This window comes from Mastacembelus armatus, chromosome 20 (genome assembly GCF_900324485.2).
Source record: "Mastacembelus armatus chromosome 20, fMasArm1.2, whole genome shotgun sequence".
Classification (NCBI taxonomy): domain Eukaryota; kingdom Metazoa; phylum Chordata; class Actinopteri; order Synbranchiformes; family Mastacembelidae; genus Mastacembelus; species Mastacembelus armatus.
In genome coordinates this window covers 991,296-1,016,502 of record NC_046652.1, presented here as the reverse complement: position 1 = coordinate 1,016,502, position 25,207 = coordinate 991,296, and the positions used below count along the sequence as shown (strand labels likewise).

The window sequence follows — 25,207 nt, the reverse complement described above, 5'->3', positions numbered from 1 at the left end:
GTCCCTGTGACCTCTGGTTTCTGACCTCTGCTCTCTCTGCTTCTCTCTGCAGGTGGAAGTGATGGTCTTTATAAAGATGGACCTGAGATTAAAACTAGGATGGGCTAGAAACAAAATTTAGATTAGACCAGATTAGAAACTAAATTTAGAACAGACCAGATTATGGATGAGATGGGGCTGGGCTTAGGACTAGAAGGGACTAGATTTAGGACCACAGGGGATATGGGCTCTGAGTCAAACTTTATGATGAGCCCACTTTGCCAAATCATTATTGTACCTTAAATATTTTCTTTTCATATTTTCAGTCAGTTCAAAGGCTAATAAACAGAGTCCACTTGGATGTTGACTTGAGTTTCACACCCATACACACACAGAAAAAATATATTCTCAACCACGTTCATGCCACTCTTTTATATCAATCCCAACACACCAAGACCATTTTTGTGGTGCTTAGCTTTTTTATTGCCAAAGTAAGAGAACCAGGCCTCCATTGAAACTTTATGTGATGAAGGTTCTGCTGTCCCTGGTGGCTTGGGGGGGTTCAACCGTCCACAAACGCAGAGACCAAAATCCCCCCCCTCCCCAGTATGCAACAGACTTATAAATGAACTGTCTTTGCTTAACAGCAGTCTGAAGAAGGTGAATGCTCCTTTGGCAAAAAGACTTAGCTTGATGGAATATATCCCATGTAACCCCTAGCTCCCTTTATGTTTTTGTTTCTTATTGCTTCTCTTGTTGGCAGTTCATGTTTCCAGTGTTGGATCTTAAACTGGTTTCTGTGTGTTCATCTATGTTTAGATGTATGGTCAGCTCAGAACTTGGCTGCCTGGTGGATGGACACACACTTTTTGGAAACTTTGGATGAACACAAAGACTGCTGTTCATTTTGCTGTCAGAGGTTTGATGAATGTTGCACCCTTGGACAGACATGACTGCATCAGATTTCGTCTCCTTTTTTCCTTTTCTCTGCAACGTTTTATTCTCCTGATTCACTGTTGGAGTTTTCCTTTACACACAGAGATCTTTACCCACACACTGCTAATACATGCACTGTGCTCTCTTGCTCTCTGCGCATACTAAAAAAAATGACATCATCAAAATGTTTACCCCTAACCTCTTAGCAGTAAAACAAATCCGAAAAATATTTAAACTAATTGCAAAATAGTAATTAAATTGATATTGTTCCCCTCGTAAAACTTAACTTATACATTGTCAAAGCATAGAATTTATAACATATTTCCAGGTTGCAACATGAACATAGCCTATATTACTGCAGTCGCTCAGATCAGAAGAAATGTCTGAAGTTGCAAAGGCAGTTTCAGTGAAGTCCAAGATGAGGGCAGTACATACAGGCTAAAGTCCTGTTTCCTCTTCACAATGGCATGGCCTTTATTAGATGAGGAAGCATCGATAGATGAGCATTCAGATGTGAGAGACCCTTCCAGGACAAGTCGGACCCATTGGCCTTGCCTGACCAATATCTGAGGTAGAGATTCTCAGGCGATGGCATCAGATATCTCTGCACGCTGCTGGGTCCAAAAATGAAGCACGGGACAAGATGGAGCCATGTCCTCACTGTCCCAACGAGTGGTTTGTGTGATATTTAGCAAGTGGCATGTTCCCTTATTCAGTTGGTGACAACATCTAGCTAGCTGAGTTAGTTAGCTACCTAGCTAATTTAATGCTACACCTTGCTAACATAAACTGGTAAAGCCAGTTGTCATAACAACCGTTCGTCACATGGTTCGCACACTGCTATAGTTAATGTCATGTTAAACTTGGTTAAGTGGCTCTAAATAACAAGGTCAAACCATCCTGTTAAAAATCTACAGCCCAGTTAACTGTTGTGCACAAACTGTACCTGGTGTCCAGCCATTAGTCAGGCTTGGTGTGCTCAATGCTCCTGCAGGTCCTCCCCTTAGCCAGTAGGCAGAAGAAGGTGGAGCAAGTGCACTGGACCCAAGACATCATCTTTATGGTATCCACCTGTATTGACGTCCAGTGGGACTAATCAAACCATGTAGACTATCCCTGTTAGCTGATTGGCTTATTTTATTAGAAGCTATGTGATTGGCGGAGCATCTGTGAGCTCCTGCCTGGTCTTCTGCAAAGTTTCAGATCTTTCTCATGTGAAAACAAGGTCAGAAATGTGATCTGACACTCTACAAAGAAATTAGTTGAAACACTGAAAGAACAGAGTTGAATGTTTGCAAAGAAAGTTTTAAAACTTGAAGAGACTGATTTATAACACTGAAAAGAATGAAGCATTTTTTTAGATATTCAAATTTTATTATCAAAAGTTTGAATCATAGCTTTCAGTTTTGAAACCAAAAGTTTCACATTCAAAATGTATTTGTAAACATTCAAATCCTGGTTTTCAGTATTGCTGATTGTGACCTGTTCTCACCTCATATAAATGTAGGTTGTTCTGGTGAAACTGGTGACAAAACGGATTGAGAGTCACACTTGTGGACCAATACAGGTCCAAATTCACAAGTCACAAAGGAGCTAAAATTCAGCAGCAAGACATTCCCCATCCATGGCTGTATTTAAAAGAACTGTTTGATTTCGGCTTCAAGAATGATTCATGGCAAATACGTGGTGTTTTGTTCCCTGTGCTACCACTTGTGCAGGTTGGTAATAAAAGAAGAATTTCCTGTTTTTTGTGTCAAACTTTTTTAGTTTTGCAGTTCTCAAAAGATGTATTGGGTATAATAAATGGCAAAAAATAATTTTTACTCTTTACATAAGTACATTTCAGATCCTGTACTTTCTTACTTTTACTTGAGTAGAGCCACTTTATTGAGTCAGTACTTCTACTTTTACCAGTCTTTTTTCACACAAGTACCTGTACTTCTACTTAAGTATAGAATGTGAGTACTTTTTACCACCTCTGAAAATCATCATCATCCCAACAACCATCTTTATCCCAGTGGCGGAAATGGGCTTCCATATAAATAAACCTATATACTTGTAGGTATACGTATATATAGTTGTCTAACAGTCTTGAGGTCACACTTGTGGACCAATACAAGTCCAAATGTTGTCACAAAGGAGCTAAAATTAAACTTTCTGCATTGTTTTTTGTAAGACTATGTCCAGGTGGACATTTGGACACTCCTACATGGCACAATCTAACCAAATGACTATGAATGTTTAGAACTGTAAAACATCATACTTTTTATATACAAATCAACAAAACTAGATAAACTACTCATAAAAAATGTATTTATTGTTAAAAAAAAAAAAGTGCAAACAAAATCAGCCAATCCAGCTGTAGTGCTGCTAGTAGAAGCAGTTGGTTCCTCCTACCTTGGCCTTGCTCTTCTCTTACTCCTTCCTCTGGTTGATCCCAGTTTACCTTCTCTGTGTCAAACCCACAGCTCTGCCTGTTGACTCTAATCTCTGATCTGAAAAGTAGAAAACCATAGAAAAACTTCTCTGATTAGCATGAGTGAGTGCCTCACTATGGGAATGCCTCCAGCGTGACCTCATCAGAAGCTTCAATACCACTACGCCAGCCTGGGGGCTAGCACAAGTGACGACTATGTCAGGAGGGGCGGGGACCCTCCCCCTATATAATAGGCTGACATAGCGTCAGTTGTCATTCAAACAAGCCCACCTCTTCCTCGCTTCCATCACAAGGAGGGTGGTCTGGTGAAACATTCACGCATGCTAATCAGAGAACCGGTGTTATAGTCATAATCTCAAGTTCTCTTTCATAGCATTTGTTTCGTGTCTCACTATGGGAGATATACTAACTCCCGGATTCCCAAACGCTTGTAAGAAAGACAACTGGCCTTAGTCGTGAATCACATGGCGGGGGCTGTACTCTGTGAAGTCCCCACACCAAGGACAGAATGTGCTAGGGTTGGAGCTGTAACATCCAATTTCTAAAACCGCGCAAAGGTGTGGGGGGGAAGCCCCCCCCCCCACACCTTTGGGATACTGGCAACTTACGACGTGTACCCTTCATGAATTGGCACACTAGAGGATGTTGGCCTACTGTCTTCCCAGCAAACCCAACATGGCCGCCAGGTACACCTTAATGGTTGAGAAGGATTTTCCTCTCTCAATCAGATTCTGCAGAAATGATAGGACCACTGCCACAGAACATTGAAAAGGAATGGCCTTGTGTGATTGGCCTGTGTGAACACCTGCCACTTAAGCCCGTACAATGTCCTTGTTAAAGCCTTCCTGGGTGGGGGTGAAACACTTCACCCACACCTGGAATAAAAGGTCCCTGCGAGTAGGCAGTCACCAAGGAGGGCCCACCAGCAGCTGAAAAATCTCTGCCATCCACTGTTTCCCTGGCCAATACGGTGCCACTAGGATCATGGATAGACCCTTCTCCCTCACTCTGGCTAGAGTTGGAGGGATGAGAGCTATTGGGGGAAATGCATAGAGGAGGGTCTCTACTCTTTCCGATGACAGGAAAGCTTTGGCTTGGAGGGAGTCTGTCATCAACTTAAAAATGTAAGTAAACAACAAAATCAGAACATAACTTCAAACCCTAGGGCCCTAAACACAAAATGAGGTCAACTAAACATACAGGAACTCAAGAATGAACAAAAGACCTAACTGACCTAACCTAAGAAACACAAGGGAGGGTATATATAGACAAAGGCTAGCCTTAATTAAACAGACAGGGGATAGGAAACACATAATCAAACTAACACTAAACTCAATATAAAGACTTAAAGAAAATATTTACAAACAAACCTATTAACTCAAAATAAACAAAAGGAATCCAAAAATAAACAAAAGCTTCAAAATAAACTTTAACTGCAGTGCTGGTAGACTCCCCTCCTCGACACCCCAGTTGGTCTCTTCCACTTCCTGCCGGTTATCGGTAAGCCTTTAACAGGTGCACCACCTTTTGGCCAGGAGGAGGACTCTCCAGAACACTCAAAGAAAAGGTAAAACAAATTACTCAGACAGAATGTTACCCAAAATGCGTGCACTCAAATCAGACAACAAACTGCCTAAATAAAATATGTTATATTTAATCAAAAGACTATGTAATTATTACTTGTAAAAAGTAAATGTAGAAAATACAGAAAAAATTGAAAATATACTAAGCTCTATGAAGGTGATGCGCTGAGTAGGTGACATCACACTCTTTTCTATATTCAGATGGAAACCCAGGCTCACCTGTTTTATGAGAACATCTGTGTGACAGGCCACTTCTTCGCAGGTGGGGGCCGCGACGCGATGTACGTAGCTACTCGAATACCCCTCTCCCTGAGTGGGGCTACTGCCGCCTCGATGCATTTCACAAATACCTCAGAGACAGACCAAAAGGCAGCACCACGAACTTGTGTGCTGTCCCTTGGTGTAGTATCTTAACCCCAAAAAGACTCTGACGGCCCGGTCTCAGTTTGTATAACTTTACTAGTCAACTCCAGTTAACACCATTTGTCTTAACAGTATCTAACACAGACATGATACAACCTCCATCTTGGGTCTGAGTTTCTTCTTCTTATCAAGGATAACTCTAAGTCAAGACTATCAACACCCTCTAGTGGTTGACCACTGTAACAACAGGCACTGCACTTAAACATCACACAACCTATGTTTTAACCCTCTGGGGTCGACGCACGCGCCGGCGCGTTTTGACGCATCTTTTCCTGATAAGGCCGAAACAAACTTAAAAGCCTGGCAGCTGCGCGTTTGCACGTCCTGCATGTCAAGATCCAGAGGGGGTGATGCCCACAGTATGTCTCCCACCTTGGCGGCAGGCTTTTCAGCCTCACCCGTATCAGTGAGGAGTGTGGATTCCACCTCATCGGACAACAGTAGTTACTAGTGGGATGACTCTTCCTCCTCGTTGTCGCCCCCTCCCTCCAGCATGACGCGAGGTGTTGCGCTTTCCACTGACGGGAAACAGGCGTCAGTGAACTCAGGGTCTGCGTCCGCCCAACTTGGTTCCAGGGCGTGTGCTGGACCCTCCACCTCGGAAATGACCCATTCGCCTCGCGGCGGGGCTACCTCCGTCAACAGTGGATCACTGCTGCACAAGGGCGGAGCAACTTGCCAATGGATACATTCCTTGGTGGAGGATAAGGCAGCCTGAGCGTGTGGTAAGCCCAGACACGCCACACACACCGGGTAAGAGTCCCAGCTAGACATCTTATTGCCGCAGGGGCAGAGCTTCGGGCTTTTTCCGGTTTCAACGGGGTTGTTATCCATTACCATGACTAGCAAAGGGAATGCTAGCAGCTCCGTGAGTTAGCCTAGCAGCTTGTGCAGCTGTCGGATGGGGCCAGACAAAAATGCTTTTCTCTCGGGTAGCGTGGGGAAAGTAGAGCTACTTCCCTTAGGTATTGCTACCTTGTGTGGGGTGTTAGCGTGTGGTTGTTGCTACCAGCTGATACCGCTAACGCCGCCGGTGGTGGCACAAGTATTTCTACTTCAGCTGTTCTTGAAAAACCTCAGAAAAAACATACAAACACCAAACAAATAAAAAATCCAGACTCACAAAGAACAGTCAGTGATATTAAAAACACATATACACACCCACAAATAACAACCAAATAGTCATTGAATAAAAACCCAGATAATCAGTGTGGCCATTATGACAATGGGTCGTTATTAAAAGGCTCCTTTGGGCCAACACACCCAGCCGGCCAGCTCTCCGTCCCCCTCACTCCTCGCCATCTGTCACATGACTGGCCGGCTGTCGTCTGGACACACACTCTCTCCATCAATAATAAACAACTGATGTCAAAATAAATACCTGATGATGATGATGGTACGGTGGCCGACAAGGGCAAACGCGCTGCAAAAGAGAAACGCTGCAAGAAAGAAACGCTGCAAAAGAGAAACGCTGCAAGAGAGAAACGCTGCAAGAGAGAAACGCTGCAAAAGAGAAAACACAACGGAAGTGCGCCAGGCCGATAGGGGGACCCTGAACTGAGGGGTGCTATGAACAAAGAACTTTTACAGAGGCGAGAGAGACACGTGTAGTGACATAAGTCACGTCTCATTTTGGAGGCTGCGTAATGACGCAGCTTATAGTATTGAATTGCAACAGAATGAGCGTCCTCTGATGATTGTTCTCATGTGCTAATATGTGCTAACAATGTTCTGTTACTTTTGTTTACTTGATCAAAATGTCATACAACGTTGGGAGACATGGGGGGGGGGTTGCAGGGTGGGAGATCTATGGAGGATGAGAAAGTGGAGGAAAGAGGATGAGGAAGTTCATGAAGTGAATTTAGTTTCACTGTTTGAAGTTGGGTCTTGAGTTTCTGAAAATCAATAAGTAGAAGTTTGAGGATTCATCACGTCCACAAGGTCATTTTATTTTGCAGTCACAAAACCTTCTAGTATTTCTTTGAGAACCTCTTATGTCAGTGTTTATGGCTTTAAGGTGAATTTTTTATGATCTAGTTTCAGATCACAGCTTGTTTTCTAGAACAGTTTCCTGTGTGTGTCTTATCATTCAGAACGATGGTCCTCAGGCTGAAAAATCAAACTGTTGTGTTCTTCAAATGTAAAGTTCTGCTAAATTTGGCCTGAACATAAAAAATCTTTTTGGAATGAAATTTCTGCTGTGGGACTGTGACCTTGTGTTTATGTTGTGGGCAGAGTCGACTCCAAACCTGGTCATTTGCATTGGTCGGAACAAACATCAGCTGCATTTGAAACTTTTAGTTCTTTAATTCTCTGATCATCCAGGCTGCATTTGTCACCTTCCTCATCTTGGTGCTGTCCAATTCACTGGATCATTTCTCATTGCAAACTCAAACAAACCAGTGTGACCTGTTCCCAAAATCCACCAGCAGGACAGTCCTGTCTCAAAACTCAGAATATAGATGAAGCACGGGACCGGACGGACCCATTGGCCTTACCTGACCAATATCTGAGGTAGAGATTCTCAGGCGATGACATCAGATATTTCTGCAGGCTGCTGGGTCCAAAAATGAAGCACGGGACAGGACATATTCACCTCCTTCCCTGGACACAGAAGACCCATCTACATCAAGGCAGAATTCTACAAGACTGCAGGTAACATGAATCCCATTATGTTCCATTAGAACAGTTAAAGTATGATGCTCATTTCCAGGCTGTGTTCTGGGTTAGGAGCCAGAACCCTGACACACTAATGATGGTCGCTTTATATCAGGGGTGTCAAACTCATTTTAGGTCAGGGGCCATATGGAGGAAAATCTATTCCCAAGTGGGCCAGACCAGTAAAATCATGGCATAATAACAGATCAGATTTGTTTCCTTTGTTTTACTTTAGTCCAAAATAGTACAAGCGCATTCTGAACACATCACAAATAATGCTCTTTACAAAACACTTCAAATTAGTTGAAAATTCTGAGGAAAAAATCGGTGCAATTTCAAGAACACAATGCCTCAGTGATTGGAACTTAAACTTCGTCTCATATCTATCTATTATCTACTCTATCTACAAAGGCATACAACTTTAAGTCACAGCCTATCTGGGATTGAACAAAATACTCTTCTAGGTATTGAATACCTCATTCATCATTTCCACATCTTAATCCTGAGCTAACTCTTGTTGAAAATCAGACCTTGTGACCTTCACCCGAGTTCATTAATGAAGGGATAAAAGTGGACAGAGTGTAAGTTAGGAATCGACACACCGGTTTATTGTAAAAGTACAGAGACGTCTCCGGAGATCCACTCACACACGCAGGCAGAGAGATCTAAACAATAGATGGAAACTATACTATGTTTAAACTGCTGGGCAGCGCCCCACCAAAAGGAATTTATGATATAACCTTATATGGAGTTGTTATTGCCAACTGTCTTCTTTGTGTTCTGGATGGGGGTCGTTTGAGCAAACCAAGGCCAGTTACTTCCTTTATCTTATATGAAGCCCCCATAGGTGCGTCTGCATTCCACAAATCCCCCTTTTGGGCTCTCCTAAGAGCCCATCTAAACAAATTGGAATTTTGCTATCCCTCTCCTGATCTCCCTTAGGAGATCACATGTCTCGGAGCTGTACCCCGTCTAGGTCATCACTGTCGTCATCTGAGCCCTGGGCCAATAAGGGCATCAGAACTTTCGGGTCGTGTTTCTCTATAGTAGAAGATATAAGCCTAACTGCGAGGGAATGCAGGCATGGAATGAAGCAGCACCCACAGGTGACTAAGACCCCTACAAACACAGCAATAGAAACTACTACAGACATAACAAGGTTTTTCCACTGACCAAACATACCCTGTTACAAACCCACGGCGATCCCTGTGAATGATAGTTGGGTCAGTGGGAAAAAAATATATATAATCAAACACAAAACAACAATCATTACAGTCAGGGTCGTAAGGACCCCCAATACCTTCCCAAATCCAAACATCTCCATTTTAACTCCCTAATTGTTAACTAAACTATCTACTAATGGCTAAACATACACAATAAACTAAATAAATCAAGGCTAAAACTACCACTCAAAATCACAGCCAACAATCCCTCGACGTTGCCTCCTTCTGCGCTCTAATTCGTCGGCTGGAGGCTTGGCACACCTCTTGTTGGAGAGGGGCGCTCTTTTTCACCCCCTCCCTCTCGGACGGCTTCTTCTCTCTTCGGACTGAGGGTGGACTACCTCAGTACCTGACTCGCTCCCCGGGGATTATTCTGCCCCTTTCTGAGGAGGGTCCTTCTCTGCCTCAGCCGAGACAGAGGTATGTTGTTGCAGGTCCTCCTGGACCTCGGTCAAAGATCTGGATGGCGGTTCTCCTGATGCACACTGCGACCAGTGGTACCAGGTATCTCCTTTTTCCTTTAACCTCACTGCATGGGATGTTCTCTCTATCACCTGGTAGGGTCCTGTCCACCATGGCTCTGACCACTTCCTCTTGATCACCTTCAGCAGCACCCAGTCGACGTCGGGTGGAGTTTGTGTTCCGTCGCCCTGCTGATCCCCCGCCTGATGTGAGAAAGCTGAAACGAGAGCTTGCAGAAAGTTAAAATATGCTTTGGCTGACAGACCCTCATTCTCTACAATGGTTACTGGGCTAGTGGTGTGGGGCCCTGGAAAGGGTCTCCCTGTTTGGAGTTCGAAATGGGTAAACCCAGTGGATTGGTTAACAGAACAGCGAATAGACATAAGTGCCAGTGGCAATGCATCAACCCAGTTCAATTTGGTCTGTGCACAGATTTTTGCCAATTTGGTTTTTACAGTTTGATTCATCCTTTCCACCTTTCCTTGAGACTGTGGATGATACACCGTTCCAAATCCATGTTTCAACCCCATCATGGCCTCCACCTTCTGCAAATCCTGATTCTTGAAATGTGTCCCATTATCTGACCTAATTTTCTCTGGGAAACCATGGTTGGGGATGTAATCATTTATCAAACATTTAATAACCGTTTTACTGTCTTCCCTTTTGGCGGGCCACGCTTCTGGCCACCCTGAATACGCATCCACACACATCAGTACGTACCTGTACCCTCGAACGGTGGTGCCCATATCTGTGAAATCAATTACAATCTCTCGTCCAGGCCTGGTAACGAGTGGATACCTACCGATCTCTGGTTTCACTGTCGATCTGGTGTTGTACTTAGTACAAATGTCACATTCCCTGACCAGCTCTTTAGCCATATCTTTGAGATATGGATGCCACCACTGCTCTAAGTTCTTCAACATTTGGGCTGTACCAACATGCCCTACCCCGTGAGCTTCCAAGAGGGCTGTCCTCCTGATTCCGGGAGGAAGTATGGGGTGACCATCCGGCCCCTTCCACAATCCTTCTACCTCAGTAGCCCCTCTCTCTTTCCAGAGACTTCTCTCCTGGGGGGATGCCCCCTTTTGCAGTCTCTTGAGTTCCTCCAAGTTAGGTCTTTCTTTAATCTCTTGCGTCACATCCAGCAACATTAATTTAACTTGGTATCCCGCTGCTTCCTTGGCTGCTTGATCTGCAGCCTGATTTCCTTTTGCCGTAGGGCTGTTGGACTGATCGTGTCCCTTACACTTGATCACTGCTACCGCTAGCGGTTCCAACAGGGCATCTGCTAATTCTCTCATCTCTTTCTCATGTTTGATGGGCTGATTAGACGCTGTTAGGAACCCTGCTCTAAGCCATTGCCCTAATTCAACATGTACGGCTCCTGTCGCATATGCTGAGTCTGTGTAGATGTTCACCTTTTGGCCCTTGCCTAATTTCAGAGCTGCCACCACGGCCATCACTTCTGCCCTCTGTGCCGACTGTTGTCCTTCCAGCCTTTCTGCCACTCTTACCTGCAACTCCCCTCCTGTGTCTTCCACCACCGCATAAGCAGCCTTCAACCCCTCTTTCTCATCTCTGTAACAGCAGCCATCCGTATAGAGGTCACGTGCGTCCTGGAGTGGCGTGGCCTGCAGATCTGGGCGCACTTTTTCCTCTTTCAGGACTTTTTCCTCACACCTGTGGGCCTGTCCCGTCCCAATCCTGTCTGCCATATTAATACCTTCATGTGTATATAAAATATGTGGTTCCTCCAGAATCCTACTTAGCCTTTGTTGTCTAAGGGAGGAGAGTATAAATGTTTGGGAATTTATATAAGCCACCACACTGTGAGTGGTGAGCACCCTGAGTGGGTGTCCCATGACAATGTGGGCTGTCTTCTGTAAGATCCTCGCCACTGCTGCAGCATGCTGTGTGCAGGCGTGGTGTCTTCTTTCCATGGTGTCCAATGGAGTGCTTGTGTACATCAGTACTCTCCTGACTCCCCCTTTTTTCTGGAACAGGACGCCGTTGGCAACGGCGTCCTTTACAGAAACATCCAAGAAGAAGGGCTGAGTATAGTCAGGAATAGCCAGATCTGCAGCCGTTGCCAGAGCTTGCTTGAGGGAGATGAAGTTCCGTTCTGCCTCACTTGTCCAAACGAGCGGTGCGGAAAGGTTCCGCATGCCCTGTTCCTTAACTAGCTGTCGAAGTGGAGGGGTAAGGTTGGCATAGTCAGGAATGTAAGAGCGGCTGTAACCCGTGAGCCCCAAAAAGGAGAGCATATCTTTGACCAGTACCGGCCGAGGGTGGTGCAGGATGGTAGACCTGTGAGCAGGTGATAATCCCGCCCCTGCTTGCGAAATCAGTCGGCCTAAAAAGGCAACTTGTTTACGGCACACTTGTAGTTTAGATTTGCTGACCTTAAAGCCCCTCTCGGCTAAATGACGCAGCACGGACTCCGTGGCCTGAAGACAGGTCGCAACGGAGGGTGCGGCGAGCAGAAGGTCATCAACATACTGGATTAAGGTGGTGCCTTCTGGAAAAGCGCAGGAATGTAGCACCTGTTTCAAAACCTGATTGAAAATACCGGGCGAGAGAGCGAAGCCCTGAGGGAGTCTGGTGTACCTGAGCTGGCGTCCCCAATAAGTGAAAGAAAAAATGTCACGATACTCCTCTGCCAACGGGAGGCAGAAGAAAGCATTGGCCAGATCAATACAAGAAAACCAAGTCTGGCTAGGGTCAAGGTTAGCCAGGGCCACATATGGGTTAGGAACCGGAACGGTGGAAGTTACCAATATGTCATTAATGGCCCTAAGATCATGTGCCATACGGAACTTACCTGTACCCTTTTTCTCAACCGGTAGAATGGGTGTGTTCCACCGTGACGAGGAGGGTTCTAGCACCCCCGCTCGTATTAGGCCTTCAATAGTATCCCTGATCCCCTCCTCTGCCTGAGGTTTGTGTGGGTATTGGCGGATCCAAAGGGGAAGCCCCCCTTGGACCTGGAAGGTGACCGGGGGACAGTCTGTTAAGCCCACGTCCGTGGGAGACTGAGCCCATAAATGGTCCGGCAGGTGAGATAACATGTCTGCTGCTAGGTGATGATCAGTGCGTGCCATGTCATGGTACCTAGACACATCTCTGTGTTCTAATATAGCAGGGTCTGTGGCCGTCAGCTGAATACAAAAAGTTTTAATCCGGGGAGCGTACCAGACCTGCGGTATGGGGGTGGTCTGCCAGTCTTTGTGGGCCAACGCCCTCTTGAGGATACCCCCCAATTCTTTAGCCTCATGGTTAGGATGTAGGGCGAGAGACACATGTGGTGCGCTATCCTCACTCATGCGAAACCAGTCTTGTTGGGCCGGGAGAAGCTGCACTCCCGCCACCACCCCCTCGGGGGCGACATAGATATTCTCAGCGTCAATACTCCAGGAGTCCCCCTCCACCTGTTCAAACGCCTCCTTGTACCAATCGGTTTGGAGCTTATCATAGAAGAGGGTAACATGGAGAGGGTCCGGGGGTGGTATGTAGGGCTCGAGGAGCGAGATCCAGGGGCGCCAAGACTGATACGCGGACCATATGCCCTTGTGTCCCGGACTCTCTGGGCACAACCTAGCCCAGTATATATCAGCTACCTCATCCGCCAGCGGCTTCACCAAGCATAGTTTTCGTGGCCCGTCTAAATGAGTCCGACATGGTAGTTGCAGGCCATCTGGCAGAGTAACAGTAAGTCCCTCGGGGGCACACAAAATAGTGGCCACCGCTACCACGTTGCAGGTGCACTCCTTGCCCTCCTTGAGCTCGGCCTCGAGCCATACAGCCCCTGTATGGACAATCCTTGATCCAATGATCGTTTCCGTAGCAGAGGAAACATAGGGCTGAGTCCCTACTAGGTGGGCCCCCTCGACCACCGCGTCCTCTCCACCCACGGCCCCCCCTCGGAGCTCCCCTGTATCCTCCCCTATTGCCTGGAGGGTGATGTTGCGGCTCCCAAGGAGGTACTGGGAACAGATCAGGAGTATCCGGAGCATCCACGCCCCACTGCCACATAACCTTCTTGGCCTCCTCTTTTTTATTTTTGTTCTTTTCGGCATTGACCTTCTGCCTTGCTTCTGCCAACTGGAGCTTCAGCAGCTGGGTCTGGAACTCCTGATTTTACTCTCTTTCCTTCAGCATCTGCTGCTGGACACGGGTGAGGTGATGCACCAAATGTCTCTCCCACACCACCGAATCAGCCCCCTGCAAATCTGGATTATCAATCATGGCCGTTTTGACCTTTTCTGGAACCCCCCCCAATACCGCCTGTCGGTACCACTCCCTTTGGGGACCCGGTTTACCTGGGTGACACCCTGTCTGTCGGATTCACAACTCTTTACTCTGGTCTAAGAAGACTCTGGGGTTGTCTTTAACGTTCCAAGTCACCTTTGGGACCGCTGCTGAATTTGGCAGCGGATATTTCTCGCAGATTGCCTTGCTCAGGTCACCAGCCCACCGGGCAAACGGCTCCTCATCCGGTCTGCGGAGAGTGCCCGCAGCCTTCTCTATATCCCTTGCATCCATGCTGGTCAGGCATCTCTGAATCACGGCTCTAAAATCCCCAATAGCTAGTCTCTGTCCTGCGGTCAGCAAATCCAATTTGCCGAGCCACAGGCCTCCCCCCTCTGCTACTGGGGGAAGTTGGTCCACCAAAACCTGCACATCCCCCAACCCGTAAGGCCGGTATTTAAACCCACCTTCGGTGGCCATCAAGGGGAACATCAACACATCATTCTGGGAGCTCCGTCCCGCAGAGCTCGGTCCTCCGTTCTCCACATCCCAGTCTTCCTCTATTTAAAATATATTCAACTTGAATCCCCAGATCGACCCATTTTTCTGGTGGGCCCCATCTGTCATTATCCATCTCATGATCAAATTCTCCATCCATTTTGATCTTTTCCTTATTTATTTATATTTAGTTGTAATTCGGTGTTTCCTCCACCAGATGGAGCAATTTTCCAATTCCTGTTGCAGTACCTCCCACCTCCTGCGGGTGTCAGCAACTTCTCCTGCAGTTCTGCTCGGCGCCACTAGAGGGAGCCAAATAGTGGGAGGAGCTACCTCTGAATCACTTCACCTCTACTTCCAGGTTCTGTGGTCAGTGTGAATCAAGGTCCCCTCCGAGACACTTCCTATTCGTACTGGCCTCTTCACTCACCACATGCCTCTCATAAATATCTTTACTTACCTCTTTCACTCAGTTGATATTTAATATCATACTTACGTCTATATTCCTATATTATAACAGATATTATACTTATGCACCGTATAACAATTTATAGACCTTAGACCCTTTGTCCAATAACAATAACTACATCAAAAAATTCAATATTACTTGCCAGTCACACCATTTCAGATTCATACTCATATCTCCCTATCGAACAAGGCTGAGATATTCACTCACACTATTCTCCCCAATCGAACATGGCTGAAGAATTTCTTTTTCGGGGTCTCCCCAGCTCCCGGGTCTTTCAACCCAGTTTTTACCCAGCCCCCGTCGAGTACTGGGTGGGATTCACCACAATCCAAGAGTTAAATACTCCGCCGATCGAACACGCACAGATTTTACTTTACCTTAAATTGTATTTTCTTTATATATTTATACTCCGTCGATCGTTTACTTTACCTTATTTGTATTTTACGTTCGATTTATAACTTTCAATCCGTCTCAATTTGTAACCAATCCGAAATACACATCGACAGTATCCATTTTAGTGGTATTCAATTCAGCAGAATTTAATATAATAGGTTTCTGCCTTACCTTTTGTTTGGCCCCTCAGAAACTGTCAATGTGATCTTTCGAATGGTTTTTTTCAGTCCAATTTTTCCTCTCCATCCCGGACGAGCGCCCAAATTGTTGAAAATCAGACCTTGTGACCTTCACCCGAGTTCATTAATGAAGGGATAAAAGTGGACGGAGTGTAAGTTAGGAATCGACACACCGGTTTATTGTAAAAGTACAGAGACGTCTCCGGAAATCCACTCACACACGCAGGCAGAGAGATCTAAACAATAGATGGAAACTATACTATGTTTAAACTGCTGGGCAGCGCCCCACCAAAAGGAATTTATGATATAACCTTATATGGAGTTGTTATTGCCAACTGTCTTCTATGTGTTCTGGATGGGGGTCGTTTGAGCAAACCAAGGCCAGTTACTTCCTTTATCTTATATGAAGCCCCCATAGGTGCGTCTGCATTCCACACTCACCACACCCTACAAACGGAGGTAAAAACTACTGAAGCGCGTAATGTTCGAAGTAGAAGATTTAATAGGCAGAACGACAAGGCAGCTAGCTCCGGGCCAGCTGACAAATATAGGCCTACTTGCTCAGCCCTGGTATAAACAATTTGCCTGCTTAACATAATTGCTATTGCGACACCCAGTGGACACATTTAGAACAGCAGTTTCTTTCATTGAAAAATTGCAGCTAGTTTAAACTTCAAATCATCTCGCGGGCCGGATTAAACCTGTTTGCGGGCCTGATCTGGCCCACGGGTCGTACGTTTGACACCCCTCCAATACAGTGTGTACATTACCTAAGCCCATTTTGGATAATTTACTACATTCTGTATGAGGTGGAAGGGCAGCCTGATCAGCATTTAGCAAAAGGAATAGCTTTGCTTTCCACATTCCAGTGGTCATATTTGCAGATGTATGGGTATCTGTGAAAAAACAGAATGAACCTTCTGTACATTAATCCGCCACATAAAATCCACCATTATGAGAACAATTAAAAATGACCACATGATTAAGGCTTTCTCATATCTCCTCAGCCATAGACATAGATTAGTGCAATCAACTTTTCATCATTTGACTTTTCATATGATGGCGCTAGTGTCTCGTACTTAATAAATAATAAAATAAATATTCATGTTGTAATAAGTTCATGACGAACTTCTCCAAAATGGAATTAAACACTACATTAATGGATACAAAGTGTGTATTAAAAAACCAAAAAGACAAAAAGACCAACATGTTAAACAAATATCTCACTAGTTGCACATAGTCGCTCACTAGTGCCAATAAATGCTAAACTAGCTAAAGAAAAGGCCTAACATGTAGGAAAAATGTCTGACATGTTCAGTCATAGTCTGAACATGTCTGATACAGACTTTCACTAGTGAGGCAAAATGTCTTCCACTAGTTAACTAGTGAGGAGAACATCATTGTCACTAGTCAACTACTTACTCCATTTGGACCTTACTAGCTCACTAGTAACAGATGGTGTGTTTAACTAGTTAACAAGTAAGGCCAAAATGATCCCCACCTGTAGAACTAGTGAACATTTTGGTATTTACTAGTAAACTAGTAAACATTTGAATCTCACTAGTTCACTAGTGAGCCAAACTCATGCTTGACTAGTAAAGTCACATTTCTTTCAGCACACTAGTTAACTAGTAGGACTTTTAGCCTTACTAGTGTTGTCCAGAGGGCAACTAATACATCAAAAAGCTGACTAGTTGGGACTCTGGTCCTACTAGTGCAGTGACTGGCATTGATAGTAGGGCTTTTCCTGGAACTAGCTGGACAGAAATGCCACTAGTTGCTGAGAAAGCGTGACTAGTAAGGGTTCTTGTTCAACTAGTGCAATCACATGTCCAACTAGTGCAATCAAACTTCGAACTAGTTCTGACAAAGACTGAACTAGTATGTGAAATGAACATCTGATATCAAGGATATCTAATTTATGCTCAAATGGCTTGCCATAGTTGCATGTTTATTGTTGGACTCATTTCTGTTGTTCAGCTTAAGGATCTCCTGCTAATTGGAATGAAAAGCTCCAAAATGATTGGATGTCAAAATGACTGAAGCTTCCTGTTTCCTGTTTCATGTGATCCTGAGGCTTAGATGGGAAACAAATCCAGATGTGATTGTGCAGATGTTTGTTCTATGGCAGTATATATAAGTACTGGGACAATGAGCCATGAGCTGAACTCAGAGGTCACGTGGGCCTCAAATCCAGATGTGTCATGTTTGAGTCCTTTTCCATTTGCCAAGAAAAATGTGTGATTGTCTAATGAAAGAATCATCCTGACTGGAATCAGGAGATCAGTGTAGATATCCAGCTCTACAGCTCAGCACACTGAGGAAGAGAACCAGCTTTAGTTCTGGTCTGGGCACTACCTGTCAGCTCCAGCTCCCTGAGTTCACAGTAGACCAGTATCAGCAGTCCAGTGCTGTCAAAGTCCTTGTTGTACTGCAGGATGTGTGAGGAGCTGAGACTTCAGCCAGGTCGTTTGTTGCTTTGGACAGCAGGTGGTGCTGCTGAGGCTCAAACATCCATCACTGGGTTTTTGGCTCAGCTGCACTTAGGTGACACACAGGGAGACGAGTTGGGCTCAAACCTGGGACACGGACAGGACTAAAATACATCCACAGAAATACCAGACAGCTCCATGGGAGTACTGCAGTACTGACAGTACTTTGTTGTGTACTGTCCCAGTCTGGGAGTCAGTTTCCTCCCTGTGGACTGTAGAGGTGAAGAGGCCCCATCAGCTTCTGTGGGTTATGCCTTGTAAAGCACTTTGAATTGCGTAGTGTATGAAAGGTGCTATACAAATAAATTTGCCTTTGCCTTTGCCTTTGATGATACTTGGTGCAGTATAGTTGTAGTATGAAATACATCTTAGAGGTACAACAGTACTGTGCTCCAAGTGTACTGCACCAACAGAAGTATAATTATACTGTACTGCAAATAAACTAAAAAGATTGGAATGTTATGTGAGTACTAACAGTATATATCACAGTTTATTTGCTGTGTACTTCAAAGTGTACTGCAAATACACTAAAAAGCAGGCTACAAGTCTATAAGTGGTCCCTGTAAGTTCAGTACCCAGTAGAGCTGCAGTACAACATTAAACCCAGATCAGAGCGGGTAATGTATTCATGTGTGTATAGGGGTACTGCTGTAACCACAGAGTCATGTGACTTCCTGTGGTGCAGCAGGAAGTGTTCAGTCGTTGAGCTCAGAGTCTATGTTGAGAGCAGACAGCAGGAGGAGGGAAAGTGAAGCTGAGGCAGGTGAGTGTTAATCCAACATTATTATGATCTGACTGTTGGAGGCTCACACTCACTTTTCTCTCTGTGGACTGTGGAGGGAAGAGCCTGGGTCCACACAAAGCTGCTGAAACTAACGGAGGAAACAACAGGCTGTGCCTTCCTGTTTGCTCAGCCTGGTCTGCGTCTCTTGGACTGACTGGTTCAGAAACTTCAAACTGATAAGTGATTGATGTGAAATCAATAAAACCATGTTTGTGTTTGCAGAGGTCAGTACCACAGACAGAGACCAGAGTGTCCAGGATCCAGCTGTCTGTGTGTGAAGAGGAACTGGTCCAGACCTGATCCCGTGAACCTGGACCCTCAGACCCACAGTATGAGTAGAAGTTCTGGGTGGATCCTTATGGACTCAGCAAAGGAGGAAGTTCTCTTCAAATATTTCCTTTCAGGAACCTGTTGGATGTGGTTTATCCCAGTGAAACCAGGCTCCTCTCAGTCCAACATAAAACATGACTAATAGTTGAAAATGAAGTGTTGAAACTGAAGCTTTATGAACCACTTTGGGACAATTGGCCTGAAAATGACTCACTGCTTTGAAGTCTTTTATACAGCCAGAAGAGCGACATCTGCTGGCTGCCTTTGAGAACTGCAACTGATCGGAGGTCCTGACAAGCCTCGTTGGTTCAGGCTGTAGTGGATCTCACCATCGCATCTTTCTCTGAGGCTTTAATCAAAGTTATTTTGTCAAAGGTGTGTCATTGTGTCTGTAGATAATCCAATATTTAAAGGAGTTTGTATAACAGGCAGCCTTGATGAGGCAAATATGCTTATTACTAAAATTCTATTGGTAGTGTGTTGATGCTGGTTGAGGACGTGTTGCTGCTCCTGAGCACAAATCAGGCACTTGACCTTTTTGAGGTTAATCAGATCAAAGCGTTCCCAGACATATGATTGTGATCTTTTTGGCTCTTCCTTCATATCCCTTCCTCACTGCCTCAATCAACCTTCACCCACATAATCCCACACAACTCTTTGTCCCTCAACTCACACTGTGACTGATCGATCTATTACTGAAACTATTTTATTTCTGTCTCTGTGGTGTGTTAATCAGTGTGTTGTTTATGTGTTATTGTTTAATAATAAACTAAATCTACCTAAATCTAAACTAACATTCTCCCTGACTATGATTCAAACTAATGGCAATTCAGCAACTTCCTCCTCTCAACATGTCATGTGACATAACGAGGCCTCGCTCGCAGCGGTCATGTGATTTGGATCGAAACGCTGCTCATCGACACTTCTGCTTCAGAAGATCTCATTGTGTTGATCAGACTTGAGTGTAACATCAGGACTAACACTAAGAGGGGTAGGAAACATTTGCTCCACTCACATGCTGTTGTCTTTCTACAGGATTTTTTTGGTCTTTAGTTATACTATAATTACACTACAAGTACATTACAGGTATACTACAGTTATACTACTGTTACACTACAGTTACACTACAGGTATACTACAGTTACACTACACTTATACTGCAGGTATACTACAGTTACACTACAGGTATACTACAATTATACTACAGTTAAATCCTTGCACTCCTATTGCACTAGTTCACAGATGTATGTATTGTATCTTCTCCTTTTGACTGCTCCCTTCAGGGGTCGCCACAGCGAATCATCTGCCTCCATTTAACCCTATCCTCTGTATCCTCCTCACCCACACCAACTATCCTCATGTCCTCCTTCACTACATCCAAGAACCTCCTCTTTGGTCTTCCTCTAGGCCTGGCAGCTCTAACCTCAGCATCCTTTTACCAATGTATTCACTGTCCCTCCTCTGAACATGTCCAAACCATCTCAATCTGGCTTCCCTGGCTTTTTCTCCAAAACATCTAACATGAGCTGTCCTTCTGATGTACTCATTCCTGATCCTATCCGTCCTCGTCACTCCCAGAGAGAACCTCAACATCTTCAGCTCTGCTACCTCCAGCTCTGCCTCCTGTCTTTTTCTCAGTGCCACTGTCTCTAAACCATACAACATTGCTGGTCTCACCACTGTCTTGTCCACCTTTCCTTTCATTCTTGCTGACACTCTTTTGTCACACATCACACCTGACACTTTCCTCCACCCGTTCCAACCTGCTTGCACACGTCTCTTCACTTCCTTTCCACACTCTCCGTTGCTCTGGACTGTTGACCCTAGGTACTTAAAATCCTCCACCTTCTTCACCTCTGCTCCCTGTAACCTCACCGTTCTAATTGAGTCTCTCTTATTTATACACATGTACTCTGTTTTACTGCGGCTAATCTTCATTCCTCTCCTTTCCCGAGCAAACCTCCACCTCTCTAGATTTTCCTCCACCTGCTCCCTGCTCTCACTACTGATGACAATGTCATCTGCAAACATCATGGTCCACAGAGATTTCTGTCTAACCTCATCTGTCAGCCTGTCCATCACCACAGCAAACAAGAAGGGGCTCAAAGCCGATCCTTGGTGCAGTCCCACCTCCACCTTGAACTCCTCTGTCACCCCTACAGCACACCTCACCACTGTCTTACAGCTCTCATACATGTCCTCCACCACTCGAACATACTTCTCTGCCACTCCAGACTTCCTCATATAAAACCACAGCTCCTCTCTCGGCAACCTGTCATACGCTTTTTCCAAATCTACAAAGACACAATGCAGCTCCTTCTGGCCTTCTCTGTACTTCTCCATCAGCATTTTCAAAGCAAATATTGCATCTGTGGTGCTCTTTCTTGGCATGAAACCATACTGCTGCTCACAAATGCTCACTTCTGACCTCAGCCTAGCCTCCACTACTCTTTCCCATAACTTCATTGTGTGACTCATCAACTTTATTCCTCTGTAGTTTCCACAACTCTGTACGTTTCCCTTGTTCTTAAAGATGGGCACCAGTACACTTCTCCGCTATTCCTCAGGCCTCCTCTCACTCTCCAAGATCTTGTTAAGTAGCCCAGTCAAAAACTCTACTGCTACCTCTCCTAAACACTTCCATACCTCCACAGGTATGTCATCAGGACCAACTGCCTTTCCACTCTTCATCCTCTTCAACGCCTTCCTCACTTCATCCCTACTGATCTTTGCTACTTCCTGCTCCACAGCAGTCACCTCTTCTACTCTGTGCTCTCTGACATTTTCCTCATTCATCAACTCTTCAAAGTATTCCTTCCATCTTTCCATCACACTTGTGGCACCTGTCAACACATTTCCATCCCTGTCCTTGATCACCCTAACCTGCTGCACATCCTTCCCATCTCTGTCTCTCTGCCTCGCCAACCTGTTCAAATCCACCTCTCCCTCCTTAGAGTCCAACCTATCATACAAATCCTCATATGCCCTTTGTTTGGCCTTTGCCACCTCTACCTTCACCTTACACTGAGTTCTCTTCTGTCCTCTCAGTGTCCCACTTCTTCTTAGCTAACCTTTTCCTCTTAACACACTCCTGAACTGTAATCAACTTGTGTGCTCCTGTCTCCAGTCTTATATGTCACCCTATGCTCCTCCCTTTTCTGGAAAAATGTGTTCACTACAGCCATTTCCATCCTTTTTGCGAAGTCTACCACCATCTGTCCTTCTGCATTCTTGTCCTGCATACCAAACTTACCCATCACTTCCTTGTCACCTCTGTTTCCCTCACCAACATGTCCGTTGAAGTCTGCCCCAATCACCACTCTCTCACCACTAGGGATACCCTGAATCACCATCTATCTTCGTCCAGAATTTCTCCTAACCACTGACAACATTCAATATCACACCTTCAACTTCCAGCTTCAGACTCATCACCCTAACTGACACTCTCTTCACCTCCAGAACATTCCTAGCAAAATCCTCTTTCAGGATAACTCCTACTCCATTCCTCTTTCCATCCATACCATGATAACAGCTTGAACCCTGCTCCTAATTTATAGGCCTTGCTACCTTTCCACCTGGTCTCCTGAACACACAAGATATCCACCTTTCTTCTCTCCATCATATCAGTCAACTCTCTAGTTTTCCCTGACAAAGTCCCTACATTCAAAGTCCCTACTCTAAGTCCTACACTCTTGCCCTTCCTCTTCTCTCTTTGCCTACGAACACGCCTTCCTCCTCTCCTTCTTCGACCAACAGTAGTCCAATTTCCACTGGCACCCTGTAAGTCAACAGCACCAGTGGCGGTCGTGTTAACCCAGGCCGCGACCGATCCGGTTTGGAAGTCATTTTTGTGATTCGCATGTTTGATTTGGCTGAAATTTTACGTCGGATGCCCTTCCTGACACAACCCTCTGCATTTACCCGGACTTGGGACCGGCACATAAAGACACTGGATTGTGCCCCCCTGTGGTTGCATTACATGTATGTATTGTATATATCCAAATATTAATTAAGAAACATGTCACTTCTCATTAATAGTCTTTTTATGTGGATTTTTTTACCCCCTCTCTTTCTTTTGAAAGTTGAACTCCATGTTAGTTCTTGTCCACAGACAGAGCTTAGTGACCCAGACTCAAAGTCCTTGTTGGTGTGAACAAACTTGGCCACTAAAGCTGGTTCTGATTCTGATCCACATATTTATTTGAACCAAGTATCATTAATTGATTTTAGTTAGTGTTCATCTCTGATGCCACCATGAACAAAAACCTGCACTGGGTCCAACCCTCTGATGTTCAGCCCAAACCAGACCACATCTTTCTTTGGCTTCTGATATCGTCTTTGCTGCAGCTCAGCTAACGCTCACTAGTCAGTCACCAGGGAGAAACCATTGTTTCCCTGGTGCTGTAGAAAGCTTTAACAAGGACTGGGATAGTCCTCTGATAGTCCAGCAGTGTGGAGACATGTTCAACACTGAGACCCCCAGACCTCTGAAGAGACCATTTCCACTAGGAGTGACTATGAGAACTTCCTGTGATGTTGTTGACTTCCTGTTTGTGTTGCAGAGTGTCCACTCACTGCCACATGTGAAGAAGAGCAAAGTGTGAAGTCAGACTCCATTTTAAAGTCCACAGAGAAGAAGAAGAAGGAGGAAACAGGAAGTGGGAAGCAGGGTGAGTGTTAATATGACACCTGCACATATTGATCCATCTCATTGATGAATGTTGGGATTGAGTCTGGTTTAGACTTGTGTTTCCTGACGTCACAGTCACACTGTGTCTCTGGGATGGTTCCATCAAACTAATGTCCAATCAATAAAAAGCTGCTGCCGTTACAGGAGGACAGCTGACTGGATTTGTTCCTCTGGTCTCCAGGGTCCCTGGTTTCCCTCTCAGACCACAGAAGATGAGTCTTTGTGGGGGGAAAGAGGAGGACAGACCAGGGTCTCCAGGGTCCATCTGTCTGTCCATGAAGAGTGACTGGTCCAAAGATCGTTCTCCATACTTCAGGCCTGGACCTGGACCCTCAGACCCAAAGTAAGAGCTTGCTGTATACTGTACTAGGTGTGGACTACTGAGTTGTGGTGCTGGTCATGAACACCTGGAAAAGTCTAGGACTTCAAAGGTTCTGCAGGTCTTTTGAAATGTGTTTTTTGGAAAATAGGAGACGTCACAAGAGACTCAGCAAAACCTGTGGAGCTTTAAAGGTGGTCTGTGGAAAACTGTACAGCAAGTAGCTGTGGCTCCACTGAGGTTTGCTGCACAGATGCATTTGTTTGTTGACCAGCTGTTGCTCTCCAAACTATGGATTTAGGATTCTGTGTCCCCCAATGAAGCACTGACAGCAGATGAACGACCATTTCCAACAATATATCTGTAGTTTGAAACAAAGATCAAGTTCCTAGTAAATAAAGAGAAAACAGGTTCTTGTTGTCCAAAAGCGAACATGCTATTTAATATTTGTCTTTTGAACAGAGTTAACATCCAACTGGATGAAATGTTGTTTTCCATGAAACATGTTGGATCAGTTGGAATAGTTTTTTGAAAAAAGAAAGGTGGAAATAATGAATAAAGTCAATGTGCAAACTAAAGAAAGCCCCCACAGACCCTGAAGAAGAAGGATTCAGAAGTGAGGACAGCAGAAGGAGAGAGGAGGAGGGTTTGGAACATTCATGGCCAGGAGAAAACACTGGGAGCCAGTTTCTCTATGACTGTGGGACTGGAGGAAGCACAGCCACAGCATCAAACACTGAACAGTGTTAAGGGGCTGTAGTTGGTGCACACAGCCAGTCAACCCCCCCTAAGCCCAGTGGGAATCTCAATATGTTGAAACACACAAGGAAAGGCCAGAGCTTCCTGTGATGGTGAATCATTCAAATGATACCAAATGAACTTGTTCCAAAGCAGCAAAGAGCTTTATCAGTTCAGTTCAGAGACCAATGTTCATCAGGCCAAAAAGAAAAAGTTTGCATCCCCTGACTTTGTAATAGCAAAAAGACTCCAACACAGTTAGTTTGAAAAAGACAGAGTTTCTAAACTATTGGGACAGTAAGATCAGGGATCCCTGGTTCATGTGCAGCACAGAGTTGCAACCCCCCCCCCCCCCCCCCCCCCTCC

At 45.1% G+C, this 25,207-nt stretch overlaps 1 protein-coding gene and 1 long non-coding RNA gene across 3 annotated transcripts in view; both read left to right on the top strand.

Annotated features, from left to right (window-relative positions):
* LOC113121952 (NACHT, LRR and PYD domains-containing protein 12-like) overlaps positions 1–2,661 on the top strand; it is a 36,048-nt gene extending 33,387 nt beyond the window's left edge. Inside the window, exon 18 of the mRNA XM_026292845.1 lies at positions 53–2,661. Within this exon, the coding sequence (XP_026148630.1) occupies positions 53–62 (10 nt within the window). The 3' untranslated portion in view covers positions 63–2,661. The remainder of the gene's footprint in view (positions 1–52) is intronic.
* A 15,993-nt stretch (positions 2,662–18,654) lies between these two features.
* On the top strand, positions 18,655–23,702 carry LOC113121476 (uncharacterized). Of its 2 annotated transcripts, XR_003294733.1 has the most exons (3): positions 18,655–18,743; positions 18,987–19,469; positions 23,657–23,702. It is a non-coding gene; the product is annotated as an uncharacterized LOC113121476 (long non-coding RNA). The 2 variants fall into 2 exon arrangements; XR_003294732.1 differs by lacking the exon at positions 23,657–23,702 and having other exon boundaries at positions 18,987–19,884.
* The last annotated feature ends 1,505 nt before the right edge of the window (positions 23,703–25,207 follow it).